This window comes from Mobula hypostoma, chromosome 9 (genome assembly GCF_963921235.1).
Source record: "Mobula hypostoma chromosome 9, sMobHyp1.1, whole genome shotgun sequence".
NCBI classification, from domain to species: Eukaryota; Metazoa; Chordata; class Chondrichthyes; order Myliobatiformes; family Myliobatidae; genus Mobula; species Mobula hypostoma.
In genome coordinates this window covers 96,204,644-96,228,839 of record NC_086105.1, presented here as the reverse complement: position 1 = coordinate 96,228,839, position 24,196 = coordinate 96,204,644, and the positions used below count along the sequence as shown (strand labels likewise).

The 24,196-nt window shown below is 40.5% G+C and overlaps 1 protein-coding gene across 1 annotated transcript in view; it reads right to left on the bottom strand.

Moving 5' to 3' along the window:
- The window catches only part of usp31 (ubiquitin specific peptidase 31), a 146,876-nt gene that overhangs the window by 66,569 nt on the left and 56,111 nt on the right, over positions 1–24,196 (bottom strand). Inside the window, exons 3-5 of the mRNA XM_063058731.1 lie at positions 10,191–10,328; positions 4,769–4,857; positions 3,137–3,229 (exon numbers count right to left, since the gene is read on the bottom strand). Of these exons, the coding sequence (XP_062914801.1) occupies positions 3,137–3,229; positions 4,769–4,857; positions 10,191–10,328 (320 nt within the window). The remainder of the gene's footprint in view (positions 1–3,136; positions 3,230–4,768; positions 4,858–10,190; positions 10,329–24,196) is intronic.

The window sequence follows — 24,196 nt, the reverse complement described above, 5'->3', positions numbered from 1 at the left end:
AAAGCAGTACTTGGAGGATATCCTTGAGATCATCTGATGAGGCCATTTGGGTAGAACTTGGAAATAAAATCAGATGGTCATCATGGTAGGGCTGTATTTATAGATTACACAATGGTTGGTGGGAACTTGAGCAGATGTGTAGCTATGAGAATAGCAGGGTCGTGCTATGAGAGATAACAACTGGGCCACCCAGAGTAGAAAAGTCTGGGATAGGGTGGAATTTTGGTGTGCCCAAGACAGCTTCCTCACACAACATATAGAGGAACCTACTTTACAACCAGGGCCTGACCAAGTGGGGGTGCTTGTACAGATATTTGCTTTGTCATTAACCACTGGTAAAATTCCATAAGACTGGAAGGTGGCCAATGCAGTTCCATTGTTCAAGAAAGGTAGCAAGGACAGACCAGGGAATACAGAGCAGTCAGCCTGACTTCCGTTGTAAGAAAGTTACTGGAAGGAATTCTGAGGCACAAGATCTGCCATCATTTAAATACTCAAGGCTTGATCAGGAATAGTCAGCATGGTTTACGCAGGAGAGGTAATTTGTGACAAATCCTTTGGAGCTGTTAAAAGAGGCAACTAAGGGGATAGATGAAGGTTGAATAGCAAATGTCTACATAGACTTCAGTAACAAGGTCACACTGGCAGGCTGATCTGGAAAGTTAGGTTGCATTGCATTCAGGAGGAGCTAGTGAGCTGAATTGAGGATGACGGTTGAAGTTCAACTCTACATCTGGAGGCCTGTGGTTAGTAGGGTGCCATAGGTGTCAGTGTTGGGACCTCTTATTTTGTATATAAATACATTGGGTATGAATGTACATGGCATGATTAGCAAGCTTACAGATGAAACTAAAGTATGGGTCTTATTGATAGTGAAGCATATTGCAGTGAACTGCAAAGATATCTTGATCACTTGGGGAGATGAGCTAAGGAACGGCAAATGGATTTCAATCTGGATGTGTGAAATCATGTGTTTTGGACATTCAAACCAGACTAACGCCTTTAATATAAATGGTAGGGCATTGACAAATATTGTGGAACAGAGAAACGTGGCAGTACAAGTGCAGAGTGGGATAGATCAGCAGGTTGAGTGGTGTCACAACAATAACTTTGCACTAAACGTCAGTAAGACTAATTAATTGATCGTGGATTTCAGGAAGGGGAAGTCGAGGGAACACAAACCAGTCCTCACCGAGGGATCAGCAGTGAGTCGTTTCAAGTTCTTGGTTGTCAGCATCTCAAAAGATCTATCCTGGGCCTGATATATTGATGCAATTACAAAGAAAATATGGCAGCAGCTATATTGCATTAGGAGTTTGAGGACACTTGGTATATCACCAAAGACACTAGTAAATGTCTACAAATGTACTGTGGAGAGCATTCCAATTGGCTACAACATAGTCTGGTGTGGAGGGGCCACTGCACAGGATTGGAAAAAGCTGCAGAAAGCTGCAAACTCAGCCAGCTCCATCACGGGTACTAGTCTCCCCAGCATCCAGAACATTTTCTAAAGGTGATACCTCAAAAAGGCACTATTCATTATTAAGGACCTCCCATCAGCCAGGACATGCCCTCGTCTCATTGCTGCCATCAAGGAGATGGTACAGGAGCCTGAAGGCATATACAAAATGTTTTAGGAACAGTTTCTTCCCCTCTGCCATCAGATTTCTGATTGAAAATTAACCTCACTACTTTTTGCACTACTGATGAGTCCAAAACTAGATAGCACTGATAAAAGGGGGAAAGATTTGAAAGAGACCCAAGAGGTAATTTCTTTATAAAGAGGCAGTGTGTATTTGAGTTGAGCTACCGGAGAAAGTGGTCATGGCAAGGTACAATTGCAACATTTAATGGGCATTTTGATAGGTATATGGACAAGAGGGGTTTGGAGGGTTATGGACTGATCATGGGCAACTGGGATGAGCAGAGAGTTGGCTGGGGTCAGCATGGATCAGTTGGGTTGAAGGGCCTGTTTCTGTGCTGTACTACTCTAGGACTCTAATTTTCTTTCAGTCTTATACAAGTGACCCATGATCTCAAAATTGGCACCCTTGTTCTGGATTCGTCCATCAAGGTAAACCACCCCAAAATCCACCTCCTCAGAACCTTATGCTTCAGCTACATCACCACTCACTATTCTATACTCCAAAAAGTAAGGAACGATCTGATTAAAAGCAATCTTTCCACCATTATTCCAGGAGACAAAGTTCAAAAAGTTCATTTTATTGTCAAAGAATGCATGTACAACACAACTCTCATATTCATCTTCTCCAGATAGCTATGAAATACAGATTAACACATTCCCCCCTCCACACGAAGAAACAAAACTCACAAACCCCAAACCCCACCCCCATCCCTCCAACACACGAAATACTAACAGGTTGCCCACACAGAAAACAGCAACTGGAACATCAAAAAAATCCAAACCCCTCCCTCACAAAAAAAACAGCAATAATATCAAACCCACAACACTCTCCCTCGCAAAAGAGAACAGTGACAATAACATCGAACCCCCAAACCTTCTCTCTCACACTCAGATCACCCATAAAGAAAAACACCAAGAATATCAGACCCCAAATCCCCAACTCCCCCCTCACACAAAGTAACATTTTGCCCACCCACCAATCAGCAACAAAAAAAAAACAAAAATGGAGGCCAATAAAAACTACAGTCCAATCATAACAATAAATATACAAGTAGACAGGCAGAAACTCTCTTCAGTGGCAAAAAGATCAGTACCAGATCATACAGATTGAGAAAAATAACCAATTAACCAAAATTCAAGGAGAAATGTTTATATGTAATAGGTTATGATCTAAAATGCACTACGAAAAATTGGCGGATGCAAATTCATTGACATATTTCAAATGTTTACAGGCTTGATAAATAAAAATTTATAGAGAAAGGGACTAAATTCAGACCATAGGCATGATCTCTGAGCTCTGCTAATATAGCTGGAAGAAGACTGTGCAATTAACTCTCACATCTGTGGCATAGGACCACTTTAAATCTTCTATTGTGTTAGACGCTATGCATTTAGTATCTGCAGCATTTAGGATTATCAGCCAGCAATTATGCAGTATTAATAGAGACCATGGATACTGACTTTTGCAGTTGTAGTAGTACAAACTCTTACCGGGTCTGAAGTGGAGGGATGGGCAGGGAGATGCAGAGAAATGGATCAAAGGTGTTGCTCTGTTTCTGGCAATGGGGACATGTCAAAGATGACCTGAAAAAGAAAATGAGAAACAGCCATTTTCTAGCAAATCTATTAACGAATTGGAAGCACAACATCTGGGGCTCTTTCAAATGAGCTACAGGATACAACATTAAATCTAGAAGCTATCCTGCAGCAAACTGAAATATGCTTATCTGGACCTTAAAAAGGTCTTTGAAAAGGAGGGGTTGGAGGACAGTGGGGTTAATCTGATTTTCTTTTTAAATTATTTTTAGCCTTATTACTTATCCTGAACTTTCCTTGGAGGCAACAACCACCATTGATGGAGTGTTCAAGGATTTTGACCCTGTATCAATGAAGGTTCAGTTATATACTTCAGAATGGTCCTAGACTTGGAGAAAATAAAATTGGCAGTGTCCTTGTGCATTTGTTGCATTTTTTTTTATCTGCGTAGAACAGGTCCTGGATTAGGAAGGAGCGTAGATGTGTTGCATCCAGCAGTTTGTAGTGTAGGCGTGCACGTTTTGGTGGTGGATCAGGTGCCAAAGAAGCACACTACTTTGGCTTGATGGTATCAAGCATCTTGAATAATGTTCATTTGTTATTTTTCTAGTGTACATATCTAATTTTTTTTCAACCATGCAAAAGTTTGTTACTTAAGGATAACAGCTAAAAGCAGGAACACAAAAAATTCTGCAGATGCTGGAAATCCAAAGCAACACACAAAAAGCTAGAGGAACTCAGCAAGTCAGAAGGCATCTGTGCAAATGAATAAACAACTGACATTTAATGCAGAGATCCTTCGTCAGGACTGGAAAGGAAGAAGGAAAGAATAAAAAGGTGAGGGGAGGGGTTAGAAGCATAGCTAGAAGATGATAGGTGAAGCCAGATGTGTAGGAAAGGTAAAGGCTGGAGAAGTAGGAATCTGAGAGGAGGACTGGACCATAGGAGAAAGGGAAGGAGGAGACCCAGGGAGAAACTGGATTGTTTCAAATATGATCATTTCTCTTTTTTAGCAAAGAAAATTCACCCGCGAGAAGGTATCTCAACTTAAGTCTATCATTTAAATGGCACCTGTGTGAGTGTAGCATTCCTTCAGCATTCTATTAAGATGTCAGACCAAATCCAACTTAAATTTAACTCAGAGGGGAGGGCCTACAGTGCATATGGGGGAGCATTAGAATAATTCTATGCCAACTGTCAGAGTTGAAACATGATTTTTTTTAAGCCGTCAGCAAAATATTAAGTATCATATACTTTGCAGGCAAAACTAGATGAGCAAGGGCATTTCCAAGCATGGGAACAATTAACTGCAGAGTACAATAATCTACATGGTGACATCATGCTTTCATCTTACAAAATAGCTGGCCCTTGGGAGAATTCATGGTACCAACATCAATACCAATACATCAACAGAAAAATGGCAGACTTTACAATTATACAGCATCTTGCACAATATCTGAAAGCATTTTACCTCCCTGTTAAGCTTTAATTGCAGTCACCGCAGCAAAATACTAATGAAGTTTTGGAGTACTGTAGCAACACAATATAATGATGCTCACTATTTCCCCTTTAAACTCTAATACTCACCTGTACTGTGCTTGAAAGAGCTCCTGTACAAAGCTGCTCCGTGCTGGGAGAGCTGGTCCTTCACACATCCCATCCTCATTTAATGGAGGCTAAGTAAAAGAAAAATATTTATTGTATAGTGTCCTACACAGCATAAAATATGGTTTTCTACAGCCAATTAACAACAGGACAAATGCTATGGCAAATTAACTGCAGGTTTATTATCTCTAGATCAGATAGGAATTGACTTGCGTTCTATTAGAAACATGAGGAAAATTGCTGTTATCGTTCACTCAGCTCAAGTTACAATAAACTGTCAATAGTTATTAGAGGGAGGGGAGGGGAGGGGAGGGGAGGGAACGTTGACTCAGACCATGAGAGGCCTGTGTCCGGCATTTTCATGCCTTACAAGGTGCAGATTGGAAGTACATTGTTATTAGAATTGTTCTATTGGAATTGTTATTAGAAGACCCAATAAAATAACAATATAAATTAATATACACTAATACGGCAATATTATATATTAATATATAATAAAAAAGAATAAAATAATATGCACATTTAAAAAGATCAAAGGCAGCAAAAGTACTGGGAGTTTAATTATTTAGACTAAAAATATCACCGATAATACAGATTTAGCAATAATTTTTTATAAATTCCTGAAATCCACTAAAGCAAGACATGATTAAAATTTTGAGGGTAATGGAAAGAAAAATCACACACAAAGAATTGCAGAATTTCAGGTCAATTAAGTCACCAGCCTTTAGTGAAAAGCAAATATTGAAAAGAATATGTTACAAACATGCTCATATGGTCTGTCTATTGTGATTATCCAAATGCTAGCCAAAGACAAGGGGGAAAAAGTGTCAATGACCTCATGACAGTCATTCACTGCCTCGACTGCTTACTTTAATAAATAATGCACAGATAAAACATTCCCAGAAACAATTATGGTCTTAGGTCAGAGCAAGCAGAAAAGAACATTCTTTGTATAGTCCCCGAGCCATGAAAGATTTCATTTCAAAGAAATGTCGGTAGGCTAATATTTCCACGTGAGTAACATTTATTTTCTATTGCTACTCATATCCTATCATTCTGAATGCACTTCCTATATTCATTTCAAATATTCATCCAAATTAAACTAATGGGAAGTGTACTACATCCAACATCAATCTACATCAATCATTTTATTAACTTGGAAAATTCCTTTGAAATTTTTTTGGAGAATTTGTGTGAAGCTTAGTTTCTGCGCCAGGTCTTCCAGGAAGCCCCTATAGTTGAATATGAAGCCTCTTGCATTTAATTTTTCTTTTAGAAAGGGATAATGTTAAAGACACACATCCATTCAACTTTGCTTACATCTGAGCAGTAAGCAGAAAAGCACTTGCATTTCTTGTGCTGATGGAGGTATATTAAGATGAAGACTGAATTTTGTCCTTTCTTTTGGTAGAGATGGCGAGAAATGGGCATATCTTGAAATACTGCATAAAAGCACTGAGGATTCAGTGTTGTTTGCAAATTTTGAAATTACTGGGGAAGTTAACTTTCTTCTCACAGATGTTGCTTGACTTGCTGAGTGTTTCCAACATTCATGCTGTTAGCTTCAGCTACACTTTTTAAAAGAGAAATGCTAAAATTCCATGAGAAATGGTGTGTGTGTGTGTGTGTGTGTGTGTGTGTGTGTGTGTGTGTGTGTGTGTGTGTGTGTGTGTGTCTCTCTCTCTCTCTAAAATATTTGAAGGTCACAAACATCAGATTCAAACACCAAGTACATATTACAGGCACCTGCTTTTAGTGGGAGCTTGACAGCATACTAGGCTATTAGTCCTTTGCTAAGCTGTAAACAAGAAAATGCCCAGTGTAAGGTTTGCAAACAAACACTTCTTTTCCTTACAAGATTTAAGCTAACTGGAGAAACCTATTCATGGCTTTAAGAAGCTAGTTTGAGTAGGGGTACATTGGTTAAACATGGAATAGATTTATTGTGCAAATTGCTTCCTGTGCAAAGCAGCAATGCTTAAAGATTCTAAGTAATCTGTCACACAAAAATATACACGAAATTAGCAGCTAGCAATGGTATCTGATCCCATTACCATAAAAAAAGCTTTTCATTTATTGTTAGTCCTGCCTCAGCATTCTTGTTTATTCGCACATTCATAAATCTACTCTTCAATGGAACCCTCATTCTAATTGTCTAGAATGCTCTCACAAATGTCACTTGCATCAGCAACAAGGTCCTTTGAATGTTTCAACCTTCTTTCACATTTCAATCTCACCTCAATACAAAAAAAAAATCAGTGTTCCAACTCTAAACATTTCAAGTAGAAAATTTCGTTAATACTTTCCCAGTAGGTTTAATAAACTTGCTCCATTCCCAGATCATTGATCTGTTTCCAACAGCACCATTGTCGAAATTAATACCACGACCACCATATTCAGCAGGTTTTAAACACACCTGCTCAACAAGTTCTTTGAACAGGTCCTCCCAGATTATGAATGCCCAATTTATGTACAACCTGTACATAGAGACAAACATTCAGGGGATCAGCAGGATTGATTTGCTGTCTGTTTCAGGGCTGCGGACGTTATCTACTGCCTAGGAACTTGTCTACGGTCACAATACTGACTTGCAAACTATGCAGGTTACAAATGGTTCAATAACAGAATCCTGCTATAATGTGGGGAAGATCCATGGAAAGCATCATTTTTAACTTGGCTGACCATCACGTATTGTTTTGACACTTAATAACTTTAATAAGGGTTAATACCAACTATTTCTTTACATTGTCATTACGAAAAGATCAACAGAAACACATCAAGAACATTAACAAGGGCTCGTACATCTAAAAGTGTTTTACCATTTAAACTACGTTCTACTCCCTTTTCTGTCAATGGCCCCATAACAATCCAACTATAGAGGAAATGCCATGCACTGACTTTATATATAGCCAAATGCTAAACTATACAATAGCAAGTTATTTACATACTCCAGAGTGCAAGGAGTGACAAATGGGATGTGGAATTCTGGGAATATCATACCTCCAAACAAAAACTTTTTTTAAAATTGAAATTTAAAAAATGAAGCGTTTCCAGTGACAGAAGCATCAGTGACCACAGAGCTTAAGGTAAAAGAACCCTTAGGGACAAGTGATCATAAAATGATCAAATTCACCCTGAAATTTGAGGAGGAGAAGCTAAAGCCAGATGTATCGGTTTTACAGTGGAGTCAGGGGAATTAGAGGCATGGGAGAAGTGGCTGCCAGAATTGATTGACAAAAAAAAACAACACTGGCAGGGATGACAGAAGAGCAGTAATGGCTGGAATTTCTGGAAGCAGTTTTGAAGCCACAAGATATATACCACCCAAAGAGGAAGTAGTATTCTAAAGGCAAGAAGTCAAAGTCAACATAAAAACCAAAGAGGGCATACAATAGAGCAAAAATTAGTGGGAAGTTAGAGGATTGAGAAGTTTTTAAAATCCAACAGAAGGCAACTAAAAAAGTCATTAAGGTAAAGATAGAATACAAAAGGTAGCCAGCCAATAACATTAAAGAGGATAACAAAAATTTCTTCAGATACATGGTGTAAAAGAGAGGCGAGAGTGGATATCGGACTGCTGGGAAACGATGCTGGAGAGGCAGTAATGAGGGTCAAGGAAATGGCAGACAAACTGAACAAGTATTTTATATGAGTCTTCACTGTGGAAGACACTAGCAGTATGGTGGAAGTTCCAGGTGTTAGAGGTCATGAAGTGTGTGAAGTTACCATTACGAGAGAGAAAGTCCTTAGGAAACTGTAAGGTCTGAAGGAAGACAAGTCACCTGCATCAGATGGTGTACACCTCAAAGTTCTGAAAAAGGTGGATGAAGAGACCGTGGAGGCATTAAGGATGAGGTCTCAGGGTAGTTGGAGGCACAGGGTAAAATAGGCCATAGCCAGCATGGTTTCCTCAAAGGAAAAATCTTCCCTGACAAACGGTTGGAATTATTTGAAGAAGCAGCAAACAAGATAGCCAAAGGAGAAGCAGTTGATGTTGTGTAATTTCAAAAGGCCTTTGACAAAATGCCACACACAAAGCTGCTTAACAAGCTATGAGCCCATGGTATCACAAGAAAGATTCTAGCATGGATTAAGCAGCGGCTGATTGGCAAAAGGAAAAGAATGGGAATAAAGTGAGCATTTTCTGTTTGACTGCCAGTGACTAGTGATGTTCCATAGAGTCTGTGTTGGGATCAATTCTTTCTGTGTTATATGTCAATGATTTGGAAGATGGAATTGATGGCTTTGTCGCAAAGTTTGCAGACGACACAAAGAAAGGTGGCTAGGCAGTTAGTTTTGAGGAAGTAGAGAGACTACAGAAGCACTCAGACAGAAAAAGGAAAATGGGTGAAGTGGCGGCAGATGGAATACAACGTCAGGAAGTGGTCATGCACTTTTGGTAGAAGAAATGAAAGGGTTGACTTTTCTAAATGTAGAGAAAATACAGTAACTGAGGTACATAGCAACTTGGGAGTTCTTGTGTAGGATTCTGTAAAGGTTAATTTGCAAGTTGAGTCTGTAGTAAGGAAGGGAAATGTAACGTTAGCATTCATTTCAAGAGGAATGGAACATAAAAGTAGGATGTAATGTTGAGACTTTATAAAGCACTGGTGAGGCCTCGCTTGGAACATTGCAAGCAGTTTTAGCCCCTTATCTTATAAGGATGTGGTGAAACTGGAAAGGGTTTAAAAGGAGGTTCATAAAAATGACTCCAGGATTGAATGGCTTGTGACATGAAGAACGTTCGATGGCTCTGGGCCTGTATTAACTAGAATTCAGAAGAATGAGGGGCGACTTCATTGAAACCTATAGAATGATGAAAGGCCTTGATAGAGTGAATGTGGAGAGGATGTTTCCTATGGAGGGAGAGTCTAAAACCAGAGGACACAGCCTCAGAATAGAGCGGCATCCTTTTAAAACAGACATGGTGGATCTGTGGAATTCTTTGCCACAGACATCTGTGGAGGCAAAGTATTAATGTATATTTAAGGCAGAGGTTGACAGATTCTTGATTGGTCAGGGCCTGAAGGGATATGGGTAGAAGGCAGGAAATTGGGGCAAAGAGGAAAATTAGATCAGAAATGATGAAATGGCAGAGCAGACTTGACAGGCCAAATTCTGCTCCTATATCTTACAGTCTTACATAAAGTGTTTGGCAGAAGTTGAAAAGGAAAGGGTAATAAATGTAATAATGACTTCCAAAAGAGAACCAGAGAATCTAAAAATGGTATAGATAGATAATTTGACAGTTTGAGCAAAAGGTCTGCATAACCAAACAATCCCCTATTGTGACCCAAATAGATAGCCACATTAATTATTTAAACAGTGTACTAGAGAAATTCAGTGGGAGAGAAAAATTGTCACGTTTTGGGTTGATACCTCATAAAAGGAATCAAGTTCATACCTTGGCAGGAGGTCTCACATTTGTTAAAACAATATTATTCAGGTCTTCGTGGACTCTGTCTAGAAGCCACAGGAGAAACTCTTGAGCATCATGCTGCGAATTGCCACGATACTGGAAAGCATTTTTGGATACAACATTCTGAAAGACAAAATAAAAATAGCTAGGATACAAATTTACACAAGAAATTATTTATACTTCCAATCACTCTAAATACCTACACTATATCTCAGCAAAATCCAACCTCCTATTCAAGGTAGATAGAGCAAACAAAAAAAAAACTGCTTTTTGCATTTACCCAACAATGGAGAGGGCTTGCTATAATAACTTTAACACACAAGAATGGAGGAGAAAGTAGAAAAGGTGGTGTAGGACTGCCATGTGTAATTGCAGGACATAAGGACAATGGAAAGGATTCTGACAGAAGACTTTAGCATTATACAAACATGCAGAATGAAGACTGAAATTAACAAGATCAAATTTACCATCTCTATACCTGCCTGCTTGGTAAATGACAATAATAAATAATAGAAAGGAGCAGATGAAGTTCAGGTGCATATACGAAGAGCAAGATTAAACAATGTACTTTATTGTGGACTATAACATTAATAAGTGCCATTATTTGAGAGATTAGGGAATTTGGCTGCTTTGGCCAACAACTTTTGTTCCTCTAACAAAATTCACCACAATAATCACAATAGGTCGCCAGCAGATGCAACCACACTGGCTCTCCACGTCCTTGGATGACCTGGACAATAGTAATACCTACGCAAGGCTGTTTATTGAACGCAGAGCTGTAATCATCACCATCATACACTCCGTTTCAACCAACAAGGCTAAAAACCCAGGCTTCTGTACCTCCCTCTGCAACTGGATCATTGACTTTCACATCGGGAGGCCACAACCTGTGCAGATCAGAACTAACAACTCCTCCTCCTCACTGAGAATCAACACTGGTGCACCTGAAGGATGCATGCTGAGCCCACTGTTTAGCTATTTACATCTTATTTGCACAGTTTATTGTTCACTGATCCTGTTTACAATTACTATAATAGATTTGTTAAGTATGCCTGCATAAAAGGGATCTCAGGGTTGTATGTGGTGACAGAATCAGAATCAGGTTTATTATCACCGGCATGTGATGTGAAATTTGTTAACTTAGCAGCAGCAGTTCATTGCAATACATAATCTAGCAGGGAGAGAAAAAAATAAAACATAATAAATCAATTACATATATTGAATAGATTTTTTAAAATGTGCAAAAACAGAAATACTGTATATTAAAAAAGTGAGGTAGTGTCCAAAGCTTCAACGTCCATTCAGGAATCAGATGGTAGAGTGGAAGAAGCTGTTCCTGAATTGCTGAGTGTGTGCCTTCGGGCTCTGTACCTCCTATCTGATGAGAAAAGGGCATGCCCTGGGTGCTGGAGGTCCTTAATAATGGATACTGCCTTTCTGAGGCACCGCTTCCTAAAGATGTCCTGGGTACTTTGTAGGCTAGTGCCCAAGATGGAGCTGACTAGATTTACAACCTTCAGCTTCTTTCGATCCTGTGCAGTAGCCACTCCATACCAGACAGTGATGCAGCCTGTCAGAATGCTCTCCACAGTACAACTATAGAAGTTTTTGAGTGTACGTGTTGACATGCCAAATCTCTTCAAGCTCCTAATAAAGTATAGCCGCTGTCTTGCCTTCTTTAGGACCACATCAATATGTTGGGACCAGGTTAGATCCTCAGAGATCTTGACACCCAGGAACCTGAAGCTGCTCTCTCTCTCCACTTCTGATCCCTCTGAGGATTGGTATGTGTTCCTTCGTTTTACCTTTCCCGAAATCTACAATCAGCTCTTTCATCTTACTGACATTGAGTGCCAGGTTGTTTTTGCGGCACCATTCCACTCATTGGCATATCTCGCTCCTGTACACCCTCTTGTCACCACCTGACATGTATGTACTCTGATAATAAATTTTACCTTGAAATTTGTTGGCAGAATTTCAGAGGGTGATGAGGTGGTGTCCAGGAGTGAGATAGATTAGCTGATTGAGTGGTGTCAAAACAACAACCTTGCACACAACATCAGTAAGGCCAAGGAATTGATTGTGAACTTCAGGAAGGAGAAGTCAAAGGAACACACCAGCTCCCATCGAGGACTCAGCAGTGGAAAAGGTAAGCAGTTTCACGTTCCTGGGTGTTATCCTGGGCCCAACATATTGATGCAATTACAATAATGATACACCAGTGGGTATATTTCATTAGTTTGAGGAGAGTTGGTATGTCACTAGACTCTCACAAATTTCTACAGAAATAGTGTAAGCATTTAACCTGGTTGCATAATCCACCCCAGACATTCTTCTCTTCCCCCCCGCCCCCCCTTACATCGAGAAGAAAATACAAGAGCCTATAAGCGCATCCATCAGGTTCAAGGACAGTTTCTATTCCAGTGTTATTAGACTATTGAATGGTGTCCTGGTATAGTATGATAGATTTCAAAATCTAATTCATTAGGTAGGATTTTGCATTTCATTCTCTATCTGCACTACTCTGCAAATATAACACCATATTAAATTTTTAATATTTAGTCATTTTTACTATTTTTAATATTTAGTATTTGTAATCCAGGGAGTGGGAAGTGCAGAATCAAATATCGCTATGATGATTGTACATTCTAGTATCAATTGTTTGGTGACAAAGTATAAAGTAACCATATTCTGCACTGTTTTACCTTGTACCACCCCAACTCACTGTTATAATGATTAGATTGTTATAATGTGTTGCCGCGTGGCCAAGTGGTTAAGGCGTTCGTCTAGTGATCTGAAGGTCGCTAGCTTGAGCCTTGGCTGAGGCAGTATGTTGTGTCCTTGAGCAAGGCACTTAAACACACATTGCTCTGCGACGACACCGATGCCAAGTTGTATGGGTCCTAATGCCCTTCCCTTGGACAACATCGGTAGCATGGAGAGGAGAGACTTGCAGCATGGGCAACTGGTCTTCCATACAACCTTGCCCAGGCCTGCGCCCTGGAAACCTTCCAAGGCGCAAATCCATGGTCTCACGAGACTAATGGATGCCTATTAATTAATGATTGGATGAATAGTATACAAGATTGTTACTGTACCTCAGGACACAGACAATAATAAACCAAATTACCAATCTAATTTGGATTGTTGATAATATCTGCATCGATCACAACTGCATTAAAAAGTTTTTGTACTTTCCCCTCATCTCATATCATTCATATAATCTTGTATCTGGCCAATCATCTAAATGCCAGAAACAAGAATCCTATTTAATTTGTTACATTTTTTAATTTTTTTTAAGCACTTCTCAACATCTTTTTGAAATACAACTGGATAAAGGATAAAGGAAGACAGAGTTAAAGGACAAATACAGAGACATGATCTAATGCCATATGTTATACGATACTTTGAGCTGCTAGGATTATAGGAATGCTGATAGAATAAACAGCTGCTCAAGGACGTGTAATACAGGATAAAGGATTAGACTAGACATGATGGAATTTGATTCAACTGTCTACACTGCACAACTTTGCCAAATGTCTCCATCACATTCTGAATGCATTATGAAAGGACAGTCAATTACAAAAGGTCCATGTTAGCTTGACAAGCTAAATGGCTTTGTTTACCCAGCACATGAAGTCACAAATTTTCTGCATGTCACTCACATTTATCCCTTAGGAGGTGGTGAATCATTGGCCACTGAACTCCTTCAAATAAAAGTACTCCTTCAATGACATTATAAAGGTGTTCCAGGATAATGGAACATGCCATGAAGGAACCGCAAAGTATTAAAATTGAGATGCTCTGTGGTTAAGAGAAATTCAAGTACCATCATTCACACACAACTGCCTCCTACATTCTCGGCATCAAATGTTGTTGGTTCAAGAGGTGCCCTAGCAGTAGCTTATGCAAGTAAGCAAAGTGTACACGACTTTATTGGCTGTATACCTTTAGTATTCTGGCTGTGGGGGAGTGAATGCTTAGGTTGGTAAATGGGCTACCAATTAAGCAGCTGCTTTGCCTCAATCGAAACCAATGTTGTTGAGGCTCCCCACATCCAAATAAGTGGAAGGCATTCAAACACACTCTCGTTGTTGCCTTGTAGATAATGGAAATCCTAAAGGAAAACCAACACCTCCAGCCCACCCCACACACAAATATCATGCCTCTGACTTGTTTGTGTAACAAGAATAGTTGTTCTGCTTAATGCTGACCCCAGGATATTGATGGGTGTTGCCAATTGCGTGGCCTTGTTACCTTGAAATAAAGGATGAAAGATTACATCATTAAATCCTACAATGCTTCCCATAGTTGCATCTAGAAACAGGGGTCAAAGTCCAAATTAAACACGTTTCGGAACAAGATGTGGAGAGATTTATTCATTCATTCAGGTGGTGGCAAATTTTTAGTATTTTTACCAGAGGGCTCTGTTGTTCATTCAAACCAATATCGATACCTTAAATATTAAAAGAATCAAGGGATATGTGCAGGAAAATGCTGCCAAGATGACCACAATCTTGATGAATAGTATTGAAGGTTTGGAAGCCAAATGCCTACCCTGCTTCTATTTCTGATGTTACATGAAACTCATCAGTCCATGCACCAAAAAAGTTATTTAGGTAAAGCTGTAGGTAGGCATGTACTGTTTCAGTTGCAAATAGAATTGCAAAATATGTTGGAATTCAATATCCACAGCAACTTTATTTTATTGAACAGGAACAACTTAAATGTTGATATACATTCTCCATTTCGGGCATTGATTTCAATTTACCAGGCTTCCTTGATACCACATTTAGGATATTTGTAGAATGCCCATGAGATTATTTTTTAAAGCGGCTTGTGGCTGAGACACTAGGGGAAAGGCAATTCTGGCTTGGGCGTTGTACAATGAACCAGATTTGATTAGGAAACTTAAGGTAAAGGAACCCGAAGGAGACAGACATCTTAATAGGATTGAATACAACCTGCAGCTTCGGAGTGAGAAGATAAAGTCAGATGTAACAGGAACTCAGCGTGCCAGGCAGCTTCTATAGAAAAGAGTAAACATAGATGCTGCCTGGCCTGCTGAGTTCCTCCAGCAGTTTGTGTGTTCCTTGGATTTCCAGCATCTGCAGATTTTCTCGTTTGTGTATCAGTATTGCAATGAAATAAGGGAACTAACAGACAGAGAGAAGCTGGACAAAGTTGATATAAAGAGGACACTAGCAGGGATGACAGAAGAACAGCAATGGCTTGAGTTTCTGTGGGCAATTCAGAAGGCACATCCCAAAGATAGATAAGTATTCAAAAGACAGGATGATAACTGTGCCTGACAAGGGAAGTCAAAGCCAACATAAAAGCCAAATAAAGGGCCTACAGTAGAGCAAAATTAGTGAGGAGTTAGAGGATTAGAAAGTTTTTAAAAACCAAAAGAAGACAACTAAAAAAAAAACACAACCAGCAGAGAAAAGATGAAATGTGAAAGTAAGCTAGCCAATGATATAAAAGAGGATATCCTGTAGATGTCAGACTGCTGGAAAATGATGCTGGAGAAGTAGAAATGGGGGACAAAGAAATGGTGGTGGAACTTAAGTACTTTGTGTCAGTCCTCACTGGGGAAGAAATTAGCAGCATGCCAGAAAATCAAGCGTTTCAGGGGACAGGAGTAAGTGCAATTGTTATTACTAAGGTGGTGGCGCTTGCAAAGCTGAAAGATCTAAAGGTAGATAAGTCACCTGGACCAGATGAACTACACCCCAGGGTTTTAAAAGACGTAGCAAAACAAATTGTGGAGACATAGAAACATAGAAAATAGGTGGAGTAGGCCATTCAGCCCTCCGAGCCTGCACAGCCATTCAGTACGATCATGGCTGATCATCCAACTCAGAACCCTGTACCTGCCTTCTCTCCATACCCCGATCCCTTCAGCCACAAGGGCCATATCTAACTCCCTCTTAAATATAGCCAATGAACTGGCCTCAACTGTTTCCTGTGGCAGAGAATTCCACAGATTCACCACTCTCTGTGTGAAGAAGTTTTTCCTCATCTCAGTCCTAAAAGGCTTCCCCTTTATCCTCAAACTGTGACCCCTCGTTCTGGACTTCCCCAACATTGGGAACAATTTTGCGGCATCTAGTCTGTCCAATCCCTTTAGAATTTTATACGTTTCAAGCAGATCCCCCCTCAATCTTCTAAATTCCCGATTCCCCTGCCATCCCAGGAATCAATCTGGTGAACCTTCTTTGTACTCCCTCTATGGCAAGAATATCTTTCCTCAGATTAGGGGACCAAAACTGCACACAATACTCCAGGTGTGGTCTCACCAAGGCCTTGTACAACTGCAGTAGTACCTCCCTGCTCCTGTACTCGAATCCTCTTGCTATGAATGCCAGCATACCATTCGTCTTTTTCACCGCCTGCTGTACCTGCATGCCCACTTTCAATGACTGGTGTACAATGACACCCAAGTCTCGTTGCACCTCCCCTTTTCCTAATCAGCCACCATTCAGATAATAAGCCACACACATCAAAGTTGCTGGTGAACGCAGCAGGCCAGGCAGCATCTCTAGGAAGAGGTACAGTCGACGTTTCAGGCCGAGACCCTTCGTCAGGACTCGGATTCAGATAATAATCTGTTTTCCTGTTCTTGCCACCAAAGTGGATAACCTCACATTTATCCACATTAAATTGCATCTGCCATGAATTTGCCCACTCACCTAACCTACCCAAGTCACCGTACATCCTCTTAGCATCCTCCTCACAGCTAACACTGCCGCTCAGCTTCGTGTCATCCGCAAACTTGGAGATGCTGCATTTAATTCCCTCGTCCAAGTCATTAATATATATTGTAAACAACTGGGGTCCCAGAACTGAACCTTGCAGTACCCCACTAGTCATTGCCTGCCATTCTGAAAAGGTCCCGTTTATTCCCACTCTTTGCTTCCTGTCTGTCAACCAATTCTCTATCCACATCAATACCATAGCCTACCGTGTGCTTTAAGTTTGCACGTTAACCTCCTGTGTGGAACCTTGTCAAAAGCCTTTTGAAAATCCAAATATACCACATCCACTGGTTCTCCCCTATCCACTCTACTAGTTACATCCTCAAAAAATTCTGTGAGATTCGTCAGACATGACTTTCCTTTCACAAATCCATGCTGACTTTGTCCGATGATTTCACCACTTTCCAAATGTGCTGTTATCACATCTTTGATAACTGACTCTAGCAGTTTCCCCACCACCGACGTTAGGCTAACCGGTCTATAATTCCCCGGTTTCTCTCTCCCTCCTTTTTTAAAAAGCAGGGTTACATTAGCCACCCTCCAATCCTCAGAATCTAAAGAGTTTTGAAAAATTATCACTAATGCATCCACTATTTCTTGGGCCACTTCCTTAGGCACTCTGGGATGCAGACCATCTGGCCCTGGGGATTTATCTGCCTTTAATCCCTTCAATTTACCTAACACCACTTCCCTACTAACATGTATTTCCCTCAGTTCCTCCATCTCAATAGACCCTCGGTCCCCTACTATTTCCGGAAGATTATTTATGTCCTCCTTAGTGAAGACAGAACCAAAGTAGTTATTCAATTGGTCTGCCATGTCCTTGTTCCCCATGATCAATTCACCTGTTTCTGACTGTAAGGGACCTACATTTGTCTTAACCAATCTTTTTCTTTTCATTTATCTATAAAAGCTTTTACAGTCAGTTTTTATGTTCCCTGCCAGCTTTCTCTCAATCTTTTTTCCCCTTCCTAATTAAGCCCTTTGTCTTCCTCTGCTGGACTCTGAATTTCTCCCAGTCCTCAGGTGTGCCACTTTTTCTGGCTAATTTGTATGTTTCTTCTTTGGAATTGATACTATCCCTAATTTCCCTCATCAGCCAAGGGTGCACTACCTTCCCTGGTTTATTCTTTTGCCAAACTGGGATGAACAATTGTTGTCATTCATCCATGCGATCTTTAAATGCTTGCCATTGCATATCCACCGTCAGCCCTTTAAGTATCATTTGCCAGTCTATCTTAGCTAATTCATGTCTCATACCTTAAAAGTTACCCTTTTTTTAAGTTCAGAACCTTTGTTACTGAATTAACTATATTACTCTCCATCTTAATGAAGAATTCCACCATATTATGGTCACTCTTACCCAAGGGGCCTCACATGACAAGATTGATAACTAACCCTTCCTCATTGCTCAATACCCAGTCTAGAATGACCTGCTCTCTAGTTGGTTCCTCGACATGTTGGTTCAGAAAACCATCCCACATACATTCCAAGAAATCCTCTTCCTCAGCACCCTTACCAATTTGGTTCACGTAGATTGAAGTCACCCATTATGATTGCTGTTCCTTTATTGCACACACTTCTAATTTCCTGTTTAATACCATCCCCAGCCTCAACTACTACTGTTAGGTGGCCTGTACATAACTCCCACCAGCGTTTTCTGCCCCTTAGTGTTATGCAGCTCTACCCATATCGATTCCACATCCTCCCGGCTAATGTCCTTCCTTTCTATTGCATTAATCTCCTCTCTAACCAGCAATGCCACCCCACCTCCTTTTCTTTCATGTCTATCCCTCCTGAATATTGAATATCCCTGAATGTTGAGCTCCCATCCTTGGTCACCCTGGAGACATGTCTCTGTGATCCCAACTATATATTAATAACTATCTGCACATTCAATTCATCCACCTTGTTACGAATGCTCCTTGCACTGACACAAAGCCTTCAGGCTTGCTTTTACAACACTCTTAGCCCTTAAACAATTATGTTGAAAAGAGGCCCTTTTTGATTTTTGCCCTGGATTTGCCAGACTGCCACTTTTATTTTTCACCTTACTACTTTTTGCGTCTACCCTCTTTTTACACCCCTCTGTCTCTCTGCACTTGTTCCCATCCCCCTGCCACATTAGTTTAAATCCTCCTGAACAACAGTAGCAAACACTCCCCCTGGGACATTGGTTCCAGTCCAGCCCAGGTGCAGACTGTCCTGCTTGTACCGGTCCCAACTCCTCCGGAACTGGTTCCAATGCCCCAGAAATTTGAATCCCTCCCCCCTTGCAGCTTTTTTCAAGCCACGTATTCATCTGAAATATCCTCCTATTTCTACTCTGAATAGCACGTGGCACTGGTAGTAATCCAGAGATTATTACCTTTGTGGTCCTACTTTTTAGTTTATCTCCTAACTCCCTAAATTCACCTTGTAGGATCTCATCCCATTTTTTTTTTACCTATATCATTGGTACCTATGTGCACCACGACCACTGGCTGTTCACCCTCCCACTCCAGAATGTCCTGCAGCCACTCAGAGACATCCTTGACCCTTGCACCAGGGAGGCAACATACTCTCCTGGAGTCTCGTTTGCGGCCGCAGAAACACCTGTCTATTCCCCTTACAATCGAATCCCCTATCACTATAGCTCTCCCACTTCTTTTCCTTCCCTCCTGTGCCACAGAGCCACCCATGGTGCCATGAACTTGGCTGCTGCTGCCTTCCCCTGATGAGACATCTCCCCCAACAGTATCCAAAACAGTATATCTGTTTAGGAGAGAGATGACCTCAGGTGACTCCTGCACTACCTGCCTACTGCTACGCTGTTTAGTGGCCACCCATTCCCTTTCTGCCTGTATAGCCTTTACCAGCAGTGTGACATGGAAGAGACATTATTAGCGATCTTTCAAGAATCACTAGATTATGCAATGATTCTGGATGACAGGAAATTTGCAAATATGTCACTCCATTCTTTAATGGAGGGAGGCAGAAAAGAAAATTATAGAACAGTTAGTGATTGGGAAGATGTTGGAGTCCATTAGTAAGGATGGGGTTTCTGGGTACTTGGAAGCACATGATAACATAGGTCAACGTCAGTATGGATTCCTTAAGGGGCAATCTAGATAAGTAATTGATGGCTTTGTGGCCAAATTTGCAGACAATACAAAGTGATGGGTCAAGCAGTGTTGACGAAGAATGGAATCTATAGGAGGATTTGGAGCAAAGTAGCAGCAGTGTAGGGAAGTATATTGTCATGCAATATGGTAGAAAGAATAAAGACAAAGCATTTTCTAAATGGGCAAGAAATTCAGAAACTGGGGATGCAAGGGGACTTGGGAATCCTAGTGCAAGATTCCCTGAAAGTCAACTTGCAGGTTTAGTCAAGTAGTAAGCAAGTCAAATGCAATATTAGCATTCATTTGAAAAGGATGAGAACATAAAATCAAGGATGGAATGCTGAGGCTTTAGAAGGCATTGGTCAGACAGCCTTTGGAGTATTGTGAGCAGTTGTGCCGGCAATGCAGAGGTTCACGAGATTGATCCCGGGAATAAAAGGGTTAACATATGGGAAACGTGATGGCTCTGATTCTGTACACTCTGAAGTTGAGAAGTATGAAGGGGAATCTCACTGAAATGTTCTGAATATTGAAAGGCCTAGATAGCATAAATGCAGAGAACATGTTTCCAATAGTGGGAGATTCCAGAACCAGATGGCACTGCAAAAGAATAGAAGGATATCCCTTTAGAAGAGAGATAAGGAGGAATTTCCTTAGCCAGAGGGTAGTGAATCTGTGGAGTTCATTGCCACAGACAGATGTGAAGGCCATATCATTTAGTATAGTTAAAGCAGAGGTTCATCGGTTCTTGATTACTAAGGGTATCAAATGTTACGGGAAGGAGAATGGTGTTGAGAGGGATAATAAATCAGCCATAATTGAATGTCAGAAGCAGATTTGATGGGCTAAATAGCCAAATTCTGCTCCTATGCCCCATGGTCTTAAGGCCAAGGAGATATTATGGATAGAATAAAGAAATGGATTTAATATTAAAAGTTTTATATTGGACTCCTGTTAACAACTGAATAGCAGAGTGCATGAACGCAGAAATTAAATGAGTTTGATTCAGTTCTTTAGTCCATGCTCACGATGAATTCTAGAGCTGTAATCTTGGCAAAGTGTAAACTAAACATGGACAAGGTATTCAGAACCTTCCTTTACTTTGATAATGACTATGAATAGACTGACTGCAGAGTAATCAAGTAGATTAGATTTGTTCTGCCTTATGAACAGGAGGTACCTGGACCCTTGGTAGATGTCAGTGTTACAACTACGCTTGTAATTCTTCAGTGATAAGGCACAATGTTGTCTGGTGATCACCAAAGGCTATCAGACATCTTTGCAGACATTGTTACCACATGAAATCAACCAAAACAATTGAAAATTTTTCTAGTGGCTCCAACCTTGAAAGAAACCACTGATGGTTTTCTTGGCATTTCCATGCACAAGTTTGCAATGCTTCAGTCTATCTTCATCCCTACTGTTGTTGAAAATGGATATATTCTTGGCACCACCTCCTTCTGACAGACAGAAGAGGCCTAATGCCTTTTGCAGTTAAAACTGGTGGACTGCAGAACTTTAATTTGGTTCAATATTTTAGCTGTAATTATTGTATGGCGCTTTTTCCTATATAGTGTACACATAATCCAATATTATAGCTTCACCAGGTTGGAACTTATCTTTGCATATCTGACAATGCCCCTAGCAAGCCTTTATACACCACTTATTGAGCCAGGCTTCATTTAAATAGCCCAGTGAGCCATATGATGGCCCTTGAGGTTACATATTATGGTAGTATAGGTTTTCGCCCTTCATGATTTATAGTGCCTCTAATTCCCATTTTTGAGCTACCAAATAATTTATGAATTTATCCCATTCAATGTCATTGTAGTGTCACAAATGGCAAATATTTATCATCTAAAGACAAGGGTTTGTATTGGTCATTTCCACCATGACATGGACAAATACCAGTAAACCAGGTTTATCTTTTATGTTAGTTCACTCACTACCTGTTTGCTGGAGGAACAGGCAACACCACTTCACGCCCATTACAAACTGGCTGTTCCTAGAAAACAGTCTGCACTGAATATCCAAATTACAGGACCTTATTTCGCATTGAATATTATGTTTTAAGTGAAGGTGTGTTCCTACTGAATGTTTTTCTCTCAACAGCAATGATCTTTACCACAACTGCTGGTACATAGCAGAGGGCCACTTCAGAGATTGTGCTCCTTAAGTTGCTGAAGTAAATCTCCTGAACTCTCAACAGCTGTATTTGGAGATAAAGACTGCAGATGCTTCCAGCTCTCCAGTTTGAATAGACATAAGAGATATAGGCAAGACACTTTCTTGATACAACCCAGAAGAAATAACTTCCATTTAAACTTACTGGTCTTGTTTCAGATATCTTGAGGGAAAATAATAAATCTTTGGTGTGAGTGGGGGGGGGGGGAGAGAGACAATAGAATTAATCTACCTTGCTATAAAAACTTCACTTTGTCTGTACTCACAATAAGAAATGATAATTGAAAGATATAGATAAAATTTGTGTAGAGACTGCACACGTCATCTACATAAGCAATTATATTGTCTCATAGGTCACTAAATAGCAATGTTACGAATCTACTCTTGGTGATAGACATTAGAGTGCCTCACCCAGAGCACATTCACTGCTTCTTCCAAATCTTGCTCAACAGGGAATGCATTAACTCCAGTCTAAAAGAACTATTTGCTCCCATTATATACCACCGCTGCAGAGAGGTTTCCACATGCAGATTAATTAACATTTAGAACATCCTGACTGAGCCCTGAAACAGTTAATACAGAACACTGCATGGTACATGTCCTTTGACCCACAATGTTAAGATCTATGTAGAGGGAAGGATTAGGGTTAGAAAGATCTTTTAACCTCCTCCAAGATCAATCTAACTCTTCCCTCCTACATAGACCTCCACTTTTCTATCATCCATGTGCCCAGGAGTTTCTTAAATGCCCCAAAGTAACTGCCTCCAACACCATGCACCCACAGCTCTGTATAAATAACTTGCCTCTGACATTCCCCTTACACTTTCCTCCAATTACCTTAAAATTATGCCTCCTTGTATTAGACATTTCTACCCTCAGGAAAAGGTCTCTAGCTATCCACTATTTATGCCTCTTCTCATCTCTACCACGTCACCTTTCATCTTCCTTCCAAAGAAAAGAGCCCAAGCTCAACCTATCTTCATCATACATGCCCTCTAGTCCAGGCAGCATCCTGATAAACCTTTGCACGCTCTAAAGCTTCCACATTCTTCTTGTAATGAGGTGACTAGAACTAAACACAATATTCCAAGTGTGATCCAGCCAGGACTTGAAAGAGCTGCAACATTACTTCGCAGCTCTTGAACTCAATCCAACTACTGAAGGCCAACGTGCTTTGTTAACAACCCTATCAACTTGCACAGCAACATTGATGGATTTATAGAAATGGGCACCAAAGTTCCACTGTTTCTCCAAGTGGCTAAGAATCCTGGCATTCGCTCTGTACTCTGCCTTCAAATTCAACCTTCCAAAATGAATCACTCTGCGCTTTGTTGGGTTGAACTCCATCTGCCACTTCTCAGCCCTGCTACACATCCCGTCAATGCCCTGATGCAACCCTCCAAGCTATCCACAATTCCATCAACCTTTGTCATCTGCAAACTTACTAATCCACTCTTCCACTTCCTCATATGTCATTTATAAAAATCATAAAGCAAGGGACCCAGAACAGATTGGGAATACCACTGGTCACCAACTTTCAGGCAGACTGCCACCCTCAGTTTTCAAATGGGCAAGGTAATTCTGGATCTACACAGCCAAGATTCCCTGAATCCCATGTCTCCTGACTTTCTGAATGAGCCTACCATGGGGAACCTTATCAAAAGCCTTACTAAAATCCATTTGCACCACATCCATTGTTCTACCTTCGATATGCTTTGTCACATCTTCAGAATTCAATCAGGCTCAAGGAGCATGACCTGTCCTTCACAGCCAAGCTGACTATTCCTAATCAGACTATACTTCTCCCAATTTCTATAAATCCTGACCCTAAGAATCTTCTCCAACAATTTACCAACCATGGAAATAGGACTCACTGGTCTATAATTCCCTGAGTTATCCCCACTTCTGTTCTTGAACAAAGGAATAACATTTGCCACCCTCC